Source organism: Psammomys obesus, unplaced genomic scaffold (genome assembly GCF_907164565.1).
Source record: "Psammomys obesus unplaced genomic scaffold, mPsaObe1.curated_primary_1811, whole genome shotgun sequence".
Taxonomy (NCBI): domain Eukaryota; kingdom Metazoa; phylum Chordata; class Mammalia; order Rodentia; family Muridae; genus Psammomys; species Psammomys obesus.
Genome location: NW_026585504.1, coordinates 1510039 through 1522231, shown reverse-complemented (window position 1 = coordinate 1522231; position 12193 = coordinate 1510039). Strand labels below are relative to the sequence as shown.

The following is a 12193-nucleotide window of genomic DNA, read 5'->3' as shown; positions in this document are numbered from 1 at the left end:
TAAGGGGCACGGTAACCAGGGTGTGGCCTCCTGGCTGGCGACACATGATGACATCACAGGAGCAGGTTGTGTTCCAAAATACTAACACTCTCGGCACTCACTCACATCCAGAAGTCCCGTTATCCTTTCCTAGCACTGGAGTTTACTTCCTAGCCCCCAGGAACCCCAGCGGAAGACAGAGTTGCACAAATCTGCCTTTTTGAATGGGGTCAAAGTACCAAATAGTGCTGTCCTGGATGATCTACTCTCAGAGTAATTTATTTTCTAATTTGAATGACTCTAACCATGTGAAAAAATTAATTTCACGAGATACAGAAGCTTCATGGAAGATCCCAGGGACAGCAGGGCTGAAATCACACATGAGCCAGTGGCTGCCCCTCAAAGGTGGGGCCTTGTGCTTTCTGCCAGACTGTGAGCTCTTCCAAGGCAGGGTCTCTGCCTGCATTTCCTGTGCTTTATTTGTCTGTGTACTTAGCACAGCTCAGGTGTTAAACTAATTGTTAAATAAGGTGAAGAGAGAAAAGAAGGACAAAGAGGAAGGGAAGGAGAGAGGCTGGGTGAAGTAATATGTAGCAAGCCAAAATAATCACAGAAAACTAGAAGAATGGAAATTTTGAATATTTTATGAAACTCTGCTTCAAGAGTTTTATTCAAAATATTTTTAAACCATCTATAGAAATAGCGTTGGCACCAAGCTGACTGATTAATTTATGAAATTCATGATCAGCTCAAAGGGATGCATGCATCTCACCACCAAGGTATGGTGAGCAGAGGCTTCTGTGGCAAATGGCCTTTCTGAGGGACACGTGACCAGGAAGGTCTCTGTGTTAAGTGATGTCTATTTGGATGTATAGACAGAGGTTGTCTGTTGGAAACTGATCACACACAGGCGTGGCCTGCAGGCATGGCCTGCTGTAGGTCTCAGGCATGCCAATTAAAGCCTTTATATCATTTTTCATTGCTAATTAAGAGACTGTCTTGCCACTTCTCCTTGCTATCATGGAAACTCTCAAGACCCACACTGGAGTCCATCTTTAGCTATTTGTGATACAAAGACTTGTTTCTATTCATTTGTTTAGAAAGATGTTTCTTTCTGCTCTGGCAAAGTAATTTAGGCAGCGCTTGCTGAGGTAGCCTGTGTTCCACCTCTGGAACTCATGTAAAGGTGGGAAACCATTCCTCAGGTTGTCTGCTCACCCTCCTGCTCTGTGGCCCAGGCACCGAGCCTTCCACATCAGCATGCACAGAGACAAAACGGTAATGATGATCATCTATAAAATGTTTCTTTCTTTGAATAGACAGTCTCTTTAGAGAGCAAATAGTGACGCTTCTATTCATTCATTCATTCATTCATTCATCCTGAATGATATTAACACTGATTAAACTATAATATTCCCAGGACTTTGGTATCAGTTATCTTGAAAACTATATTAGATGTGAAAAAAGTTTACTGTGTAAAATATTCTGGTTAATTCTGCAGTTTATAGATGGTACGCCTGAAGAATTTACAAGTCTGCATTAAAAGCCTTGATAACATGTATAGCCTGAGCCAGTGCAGCCTGCAAAACTAGTTGAGTGTATGTCAGAAGATTCAACTGCTATAGCATTTACTGCAGTGTCATTTTACTAACAAAAATACCTCAAACAAGTTTAATAACCAACAATAATAGACTGTTGCTTAATTTTATATTTTTATGTTTTATAATATATAAAAAATATAAGTAAGTATATAGTTTAGGAGTTCTAGTTAAGCACTGATCTTATTTTCTTTGTGTGAAAATAGTTATAATGTATTGTTCTTTTAATTCAGAAGAAATCACTGAACTTTAGTATATATGTGTGCATATATTTGTATCCTACTAAAATAAATACATACACACACACCTCCCTATTTTTTAATGACTGTGAAGGTTGAGGAAGCCCTCTGCGGAGACGGCTCCCTGTGCCTGTAAGGCTGTGGAGGTGAAGAGGAGGGATTAGGACAGTGGTTGTGATGCAGCTTCAAACGTCCCCTCTAAATATGCACACTCGCTGTCTGTGCATTTCACTTCAGTAATGCTCAGAGAAAAGAATGGTCTCAAGATTTAGCTATATCTACAAGAAAATACAAATTTTTGAGATAAATCATTTATAAAGTGAAAGTCATATTTTTCTCTTTCAAGTAATCTTGTAAATAGAAACTTCAAAGCTCTCTTCCTGTGTGCTTTCAGTTTTTATGTAAAATGTAAGTCATTTGTTGTTATCTTTATTTTTTTGTGTAAGAGAAAAATGACTTGAACACTTTTACTTTAAAATAAAAATATTTGTTTGTTATTGTTTGTTATAAATATAAAAGCAATATATGTTGTTAATGAAAAATGGAAAAACCAAAAATTGGAGAAATTGAAAAAAAACAGAAAAAAAACATCTCAAGGTGATTTACCAAGTTAACCTTTCCTTTTCAATTCTTGAACTTGATGTGCACTCTAATATTTAAAAAGAAAAGTTCTAATTTAAATTCTCTGAAAAATCTAGGAAGCGTCAGAGTAACTACATCTTTCCTTTAGGTTTATGGAGAGAATGGTAATACGCGAGTGTCCTTATTGAGTGTGCCCGTGTGTGCTGTCGGGTTCTTGGATGGTGCGGAGCGGGTTGGTTTGTTGGGGACGGTCAGCGCAGGCTGACGCCCCACGACCGGGATGCCTAGCCGCTCACGTGCCTCTCGTCCCCTTCTCTCCAGGGCAGATGTCAGTGGATGGATTCATGCGCTACCTGAGTGGAGAAGAAAATGGAGTGGTTTCCCCGGAGAAGCTGGATTTGAATGAAGACATGTCTCAGCCCCTGTCTCACTATTTCATTAATTCCTCACACAACACCTACCTCACAGGTAGATGCAATTTCTGTTGTTTGTCCAGTCCCTCCTGATTTGACTTTCTAGTGTCTGTTGTTGGAAAACAAACGTTTCCACTGTCCTGAGCATTGCCTCTGGGGACTTGGGTCGCCGAGCAGTGCCGACCTTTCCTGGTAGAAGCCACCCTGGGTGTGTTTGTGAAGTCACCCCGACTTTACAGTTTGTAAAGGTCTCCTGGACTGTACTGGCACCTGCTGTATGCCGACCGGTGGGATTCTGTGGGATAGGATTAAGGGTGCAGTGAACTCAGTGCATTTTCAAAGGGAATATGATCCAGGGTACCCCCAGACCCACAAAAAAGAAAAACGCCGTCAACAGTTCCACCTGCTTCTCCATACTGTACCCATCTTTAAGGGTTCTGAGACCCCTCGGTGGCTGCTGGGACGCAAACTGCTTTTCTTCAAGGCAAAACAGAGCTTTAGACCAACAAACAGCCATTTTCTCAGGGGCAGATTTAGTAGCAAATATATAATAAAGTAAGAGAAAATAATACTCTGAGTCCTACACTGATCCTAACCTGAGCATTTTTGGTAAATCATCTAAAAAAGAAACTTTTTATCTCTAACCACAAGCTTTAAAATATCCTTGGAGAAAAATCAGTTGCTGGTTTAAAAAGGAAAAGAAAGGCTTTGTAAAAACCATAGTGTGTGTGTGTGTGTGTGTGTGTGTGTGTGTGTGTGTGTGTGATCGTAACAGATGTTACTGAAGTCTGCAGTGTGACCTGATGTCTGTGGGAGATACATGGGCCTTGTACCTTCAAGGTTGTGTGTACACACTAGTGGACCTAGTGTGGGCATGCTCCATCTGTGCCCCAGCTGCACTCAGTGATACACATAAGGACTGGACAGACAGATGGTATGTAACAAAGCTCCAGTCTGCAGATGATGACCTGCAGAGACTTCTCCAGGTCAGAAGTCTCTTCCCTACTTCCTAAGTAGACCCTTTGCTCCAGTGTCAAGGACATATTTGCTGTTCCGACCCTCAGTGAGAAAGTTCGGAGCAAAGACTGCGCTGCAACCTTGTGGTAGCCAGGGATGGGCTGTCTGGAGGTCATCTACACAGTCGGAAGCCGTCCAGTCACTGCGGCAGTGTGTGGGTTCTGCAGTCAGTTGCAGTTTAGAAGCATGTCAGAGTCGTACAGCACGTGTACCACGTGTGACCTGCTTTGTTTCTCCTAAGGAAAAATCACACTACAACAGCAATTGTTGCCTGGCTTGTCCACACAGCACACCCATGCAGGGCCCATGCAGCGGCAGGCAGGAAAGGCCCCTACTGTGTCAGGAATTGGAACAGAGAAAGAGGGCACAACACATCTGTGTCCTGGGGTGCCTTAGATTTCTCCCGAGAATAGAATGAGGACATGATGGCACAAACCACGCCTGTGTTGGATCTTCTGTTACCGTCTCCTACATGTCTGCCAGCTCAACAGAGCTATGAACCTGTTGTCTTTAAGAAGTTTCACTATATAACTTTGATTTTCCTGTACCGTGGCAACCCAGGTGAAGGTAGCCTTATTTCATGGACCCTGGGCTGCCAGAACAAACACTTCACAATTGGCAGGAGTTTAATTATCTTTTGCAACTTGGCTTCTAAAGTTTAGTGAGATCCATTCTTTCTGCACTTGGAAAAGTCACAAGTCTACCTGGGTCCAGAGAGAGGGGATTTAGCCAGGCCCTTCATGGGAAAATCTGAAAGAAGTCTCAGGCCTTCTTTAAGAACACTATAAGTTTCATAAGTTTAAAAAAAAGGTATGCAGAGATCTTTAAGACTCTAGGATCAGCCTGGTATATATAGCAAGTTCCAGGACAACCAGTAAGATCTTGTATCAAAAAGCAAAGCAAAGCAAAACAAACAAAACCACAAAGTCATAAAAAGAAGAAAAGAAAAAAAAGAGTGTCCGCTCTACCCCCTTTCTTGGATTCAGCTCCTTAAGGCTACTACCAAAAACAACAAAACAAACAAGCAACCAAACAAAGGAACCCTCACCAAACAAAAAAATCCCACACCACTAGTCCATGTTTAGCAGCCTTGTGTAAAGAACCTCCTTAAAGGGTTCTTCATTGTATTTGGTACCGCTGACCTAGTTGGAAACGTGGTAAAGATTATGGGCCCTTCTCAGAATCTAAATAAATGATGTGAAGTATCTAGCATTAAGACAAAAATAAAATTCACTGACATTTAAATGAGTATTAAAATAATTAATACCAAAGTAACATACATATTTTTGTCAACAAATTTTAAATTCATGAAAGCACCACCCCTTTGATGTTTGCAACAGAGTAACTTGGAAAATGTCTAGGATTTCTGTCAGTAACAAGTCACAGATCTTTCCAGTGCTACTGTGACCTGTCACCTTCATTTACAGCTGGAAAAATGGAAAGAATGTCAAAATTTGTGTGGATGCTTTTTTCTTAACACAAGTCCAAGGAAATGTGTCAAATGCCAAGTTAAAACTACAGTCTTGGTTTCCCTGGGCACAGTGGCATGGGCCTTTAATCCTAGCACGTGGGGTGCAGTGGCAAGAACGCCAGGGGTTCTGCTTCAGCCTGCTTTACATATTAAGTTCCAGATCAGCAAGAGCCACCTAGTGAGACCCTGTCTCCAAAAAATAAAATTAAATTAAAAGTAAAAAGTAAAAGACAAATAGAGACTTTTTACCTTAATCCAAGCAACTGTAACTTAAAAAGCTACTGCTTACAATGGATTCCTGCTTTTACCACATATTAAGGACAGGATTTAAAAAAACAAAAACAAAAACAAAAAACCAATATGTGTCTAAATTTTGTACAGGTGGAATTACCTTTCCTGCCTGGAAGTTGCAATACTGAGTAATGTAATGGTAATCCTTTGATGTCCAAAAACGCTTCCAGCATTTGTATTTATATTCATTGCTTTCCCTGTGTCTCACGGTGATCAGGCATGGACACTGATCAGATATGCATTCCTTCTTCCACACCAGAGAATATCCCACTTTTTCTATTTCTGCACAGTGGATGTGTGGCTTTCCACCCACACACACTCACCTTTCTCCCTCTGCTGCTCACTCGCTCGCCGGCGCTGTTGCCCTTTTATGGAGCTTGTTGACAGAACCTGTGATCTTTGGGAATTCCTTGCCTTTAAGACCTGCAGGCTCAGCCAGTTCTCTGTCCAGAAAGAGAGTCAGGCTCCCTTCCTCTCATCCCCCATCCCCATCCTACCCCACCACAATAAGCCCTGGTTCCTTTTAATGGGGAACAAAGTGCTTTAATAGCAACGTGGACCCTGTGCTATAAAGATCAGTTCCAAATTATTTCAGTGACAGATTCTAGACAAATCTAGAAAAGAAACTTTTCTCTTTGTTTTGTGTTTTAGGTCATGGTTTACAAAGGTATTTCCACTTCTATCTTCTAGCTTAAATTTTTAATTGTACAGCTGAGCATCAGTAGATTCAGTATTTAACACATTACACATAATTACCAACAGCCTTAATAATATGCAATTGCTGATGATACATTGTGATATCACAATAATAGTTAATAGGAAAATTATTCAATATTGAAACACACTGCAATATAGTTCAAATTTCCCTTGATGATTTCTTTTTATAAACTTCACTTGAGCAAAAATTTCTTACACAAATTAATTTCTTCACTAATATCCTCCTCCCTCAGCGTAACTCTGCAACCTGATCACAGATGTGGGGCTCCATTATGTCTGGCCAATGCACAGGTTTCAAAAGGATCTGAAAGCAGAACTACTTTTTATCTAGTATTACTATTTCTGTGTGTGTACCTGAAGAAATCCAGCTCAGGAAACATGAGAAGGTCCTGGACATCCATGTGTCTCGGGGCACTTTAAAATAGCCAAGGTGTGGACTCAGTCTAGCTAAAGCAAATTGAGTGCCTTTGACCATAAAGGACAGAGTGCTTGTCATTCATTCATGAATGACTGGAACTGGAGTGCATCATGTACCATCTGTGAACCCCACACTTTCAAATGCACACCTGAAGCCAGGTCGGGTGCTATTCTGGGAACTGAAAAGGACTAGCAGGAACGAGAAGGAGGCCAAGAGGGTAAATAGGACAAATAAAATCAAAGTACATGACAGACATGCATAAAAATTGCGTAATGAAGCACATTATTTTGTACACTAATAAAAACTAAACAGGGGATTTGCAGATTAATGGCTAACAGTTCTGAGCTAGTAGAAAACAGAAGGACTCACCTGTTTCCCTGTCCTACTAGGCATGTAGCTAGTCTCATGTTAGGGACCTACTGAATGACACTCCCAACCCTTTGACTATTTACTGAGAAGAGAGTTCAAACCAATGTCTTCACATTTCTGTATCTAATTTACATAACATGATTTCTGGTTCTGTCCCATTATTTGACTTCTAGTAGCACCAGTGTCCACGTTTCCAGAGACACAGATTCCTAAGCTGGATGCTGCTCACTCATGTTGTGATCTGGAATGTTCTATTTGTTTTTCTTGCTCTGTATTTTGAGCTGTTATCATGCCATGGTCTACATTACATAGATAAAATAAATTCTCCCCATGTTATACTTTTCCAGTCCAAATATTCTCTTTCCTGTGGGGAAATTGAAGAGAATACCTTATAATAAGGGGTCGGGCGGAGGGAGAGAAGGAAGAAAGGAGTGAAGGGAGAGAGGAAATACTTCCCACAGGTTTCAAGGTTTTGCCTGAAAAGTCTTGTTTTGATTTATGGGTCAAATGTGTCTTTACTTCATATGCCAGGAGTAGGACTCTGCTTTAATTACACACAAAATGAATACAATACTCCTATTTCCCAGAGGCCTTTGGATAAATGTTAATATCTCTTGTTGGTATAATGTTCTTTTAAAATGTATATGCCTTACCCTTGTTAATTCAAATGCTGATTTCCCCACCCCCAACTCTCTGGTTTCAATCTGGATATTGCATTGTGATACGCACTATAAGCATCCTGTTTCAACTCTTGTGCAAACAGGACACAAATAAAGCAACTAGATACAATGTTGTGCAATGGGAGGAGCCAGAGGACAGGAAAGAGGGGAGGAGCTAGAGAACAGGAAGGGGCAAGAAGGAATAGGAGCTTGAGGAGAGGAGAGCACGAGGAGAGGAGAGCTGGAGGAGAGAGCTTGGAAGACTTAAAGCATGAACCAGACCTAAGATTTCACAAAAAGCAAGTAAAATGTGGGAAATCTAAATGTTAGGAAACTGAGGGCTTGGAGGTTTAGGAGGGAGTAAATATTGCCCAGCATTGTGTTCTAGGTTAACTAAAAACCCAGTCTCTGTGTGGTGATTGGTTATACAGCCACTGAGGATCAATAGCAGCATTACAAGAAGATAAACCCATAGTAAATATTAATAACTAAATACAACAATCTCTGCTATAAAATTCAAACTGCCTCCAATCAGTTAAACATGCTGTAAAATAAAATACATAACCAAAGCCTAACACACAATCCAGTTAAATTTAAAAACCAGTCCTAGGAAACAAGCTAGAATCTGAGCGTGGATTGCAAGCCCTCTCCTGTCTGCTGACAGGAGTCTTTCAGGTGCACACCATGCTCCATATCCATTTCCAAAAAAGTAGAAACTTTACAGAAATCATATTCCATAGGAGTAGCATGCCTGAAGTAGCTGAGGGAGAGCCTGTTCACATGAGCCTCAGCAATGCTGGGCACAGGAGAGGGTAACATTGATGGGCTGTGTTCTGCCTAGGAGGTAGGACCACACGACCCAGGTTAACACCCTGTGGTCACTCTGCTTTTCTTGGAACATTTTAAGAACGTGGATTTCTGAGGTACCCCACTCTAAATGCAAACAAGACGAATTTCAAAATGTGGATTATCTTCTTTTGAGCCTTCAAAGGGACTGTAAAAATTAACGCTATACAGCATGAGAGATGACTCTGTTTGACAAGCTGTGACTGATTTTTCTTCTCTCTCCACATTACCGCCTCTCATTAAAGATGAAGATGGAGCCAAAATGAAAAACACACTGTGTTAATAAAATACCATGCATAGAATGGGCCAGTTATTAACTACAGTGATTACTGTTGAGAGTTTTGGACAGCCTTGGCCATGAACCGGTAGTGATTATGTCTTAAGTTATCGTTTCTCGCTAAGGAATCTATGCCAGTGACTCAAGGAGAAAAAACAAATAATTAGAAAAATAAATGAAAAAGCCTCTCCCAGGTCAGAACTCTGTATACAGTCCCTTCAACCTGCACCTTAACTGGCTCATAAAATTCCCTGGTCTCCAAGAATTTGGGAGATAATGGTTCTACATATGTTCTGTATCATTGCCTAATTAATAATATCCTTATTCCACTTAGAAAAATGCAAGATTTGAGATTTAATGTTGAAAAATATTAGATTTAGTTACTCCAATAATCTGATTAATTAAATGATCTCATTCAAGATCTCAAATATTTATTCTCCTCTTGCATACTTTGTTGGCTGCAGAAAATGGCTAGTTGTACCCTCATGAACCAATCATTATTCACACAAAGTTTGAGTGCTACCCTTTTTTTTAACCTCTCTCCTACTCACTAAACTGTAGGTTCTATCATTGGCAAATGAGACAACTTCCTGAACAGAATACCAACAGCACAGGCTCTAAGATCAACAATCAATAAATGAGATCTCATGAAACTGAAAAGCTTCTGTAAAGCAAAGGACACTGTCGTCAGAACAAAAAGACTGCCTACAGATTGGGAAAGAATAATATCCAGTGTATATATAAAAAACTAAAGAAGTCAAACAGCAACAAATCAAGTAATCCAATTAAAAATGGGGTACAGAGCTAAACAGAGAATTCTCAATAGAGGAATATTGGATGGCAGAGAAACACTTGAAGAAATGCTCAATGTCCTTAGTCATCAGGGAAATGCAAATTAAAATGACCCTGAGATTTCACTTTACACCCATCAAATGACTAACATAAAAAACTCAAGAAACAACACATGCTGAAGAGGATGTGGAGAAAGGGGAACCCTCCTCCACTGTTGGTGGGAATACAAACTTGTACAATCAAACTTGTACAAACTTGGAAATCAATCTGGTGCTTTCTCAGAAAATTAGGAATAGTTCTACCTCAAGATCCAGCTATACCATTCCTGGGTATATATCTAAAATATGCACAAATATACAAGGACAACTGCTCAACCATATTCATAGCAGTTTTATTCATAATTGCCAGAATCTGGAAACAACCCAGATGTCCCTCAACAGATGAATGGATACAGAAATTGTGGTACATTTATACAATGGAATGCTACTCAGCTATTAAACAAGGAAACCATGAAATTTGGATAGAACTAGAAAGATCATCCTGAGTGAGGTGACCCAGAAGCAGAAAGACACACATGGTATATACTCACTTATAAGTGGATATTAGACATATAATATTAGATAAACATACTATACTAAAATCTATACTCCTAAAGAAGCTGAACAAGAAGGAGGACCCTAGGGAAGCTGCTCGATCTTCACTCAGAAAGCAAATGGGATAGACAAGCAAATGGGAAGAGGGAGAATACAGAAAACAGGAGCCTACCACAGAGGGCTTTTGAAAGACTACCCAGCAGGGTATTAAAGCAGGTGATGAGACTCATGGCCAAACTTTCAGCAGAGTGCAGGGAATCTTGAAAGAAAGGGGAGTTGGAAAGACCTGGAGGAACAAGAACTCCACAAGGAAAGCAACAGAACCAAAAAATCTGGGCCCAGGGGTCTTGGCAAAGACTGATATTCCAACTAAGGACCATTCGTGGAGATAACCTAGACCCCTTGTGCAGATGACCCCATGGCAGCTCAGTCTCAGGGTCCCTAGTAAGGGGAACAAGGGCTGTCTCTGACATGAACTCAGTGGCTGACTCTTTGATCACTTGCCCCTGAGGGAAGTACAGCTGTAGCAGGCCACAGAGGAAGACAGTACAGCCAGTCCTGGTGAGACCTGATAGGCTAGGGTCACCTGATAGGCTAGGGTGAACTGAGGGAGGGGTATGGGAGGAGAAGAGGGATGGAGGGTGAGATTGAGAGGGGATCAGGAGGGGGCTCCAGCTCGGATACAAAGTGAATAAATTGTAATAATTAAAAAATAAATTAAAAAAAAAAAGTAGGTTCTAATACCAGTGAAGGAATGGACTTCCTAGCAAGGGTTGGAGGAAGCAGGCAAAGAGAGCAAGCAAACCTCCCTCTTCCATGTCCTTATATAGGCTTTCAGCAGAAGGTATGGTTCAGATTAGATGTGGGTCTACCTACCTCAAAAAAACTGGATTAAAGGTGTGTCTTTTCACCTTAAAGCTCCATGTTATGATCCAGTTAAGCAAAATAAGTAGATAAATAAACAGACAAAGTCTAGCCTTCTTTGGGGTTTAGTGAGTTTCAGATGTGGTCGGGTTGACACCCAGGAATAGCCATCACAGACACTATGTGGGTCTTCTCACCTCAATGAACACAATCAGCTTGATTCCCCAGATGCATGCCCAGAGCCCTATTTCCCAGGTAATTCTAGAGTCTATGAAGTTGACCATTAACACTGACCATAAATAACAGCCACATACAGGTCTGCCCTGCTCTTTCACACCGATGTTATTTTATCCAGGAACAAACGTTTTGATGAATTAATCTTATGATTATTTCAGTTCCTCACTTCCCTGGTTCAGAAGCTGAGGAATAACAAGTGTTAATTTTCACTGCCACCTCCCTCGTCCTTTCAGCAGCAGAGATGGGGACAGTCTTGCAATGACAATAACCTTTGAGGCGACTATAAATGGCAAATGGATTAACTGTCATCAGGAATCTCCCAGGTTGTTTTGTCAGCATTTTTGTTTTTGTAAATACATTTGTGGGTTTAAATGCCCTATTTTTCTAGTAAAGAAAAGTGATTATGCAAATATACTTAATCAACCTTTCAGTGCCTTTTCTAGAGCTGTATAGCACTGAAGAGTGCCTTCCTTTTGTTATGCTGATGGCTGGGTGTTGTGCCATGCATATAAAAGTAAAAATAAGCCAGTTGGCCTAATCCCATTTCCTTTCCCCTGTGTGTCTCCACAGGGCAGATGTTGTCCATTTCAATGTCATTTTAACAGTTTTTATCAGCATGCTACAACTGGCTATAAAAGAGAGATCCAAAAGAGCATTCCCAATTTTAGTACTCCCAAAGCTAAGGAGGTTGAGGTCCAGAGGGTTTATAATTTGAGAGTAGCCTAGACTTCGAATGAGACTATGACAAAGAAAGAAGAGAGAAAGAGACAGAGAGAGGAAGGATGGAAGGAAGGAAGGAAGGAAGGAAGGAAGGAAGGAAGGAAGGAAGGA

The 12193-nt window shown here is 40.7% G+C and overlaps 1 protein-coding gene across 8 annotated transcripts in view; it reads left to right on the top strand.

The window, feature by feature from the left end:
- Plcb1 (phospholipase C beta 1) overlaps positions 1 to 12193 on the top strand; it is a 758762-nt gene that overhangs the window by 536618 nt on the left and 209951 nt on the right. For all 8 annotated transcript variants that reach the window (XM_055605263.1, XM_055605143.1, XM_055605110.1 and 5 more), the window contains one exon: positions 2720 to 2866. In XM_055605263.1, the coding sequence (XP_055461238.1) occupies positions 2720 to 2866 (147 nt within the window). The remainder of the gene's footprint in view (positions 1 to 2719; positions 2867 to 12193) is intronic.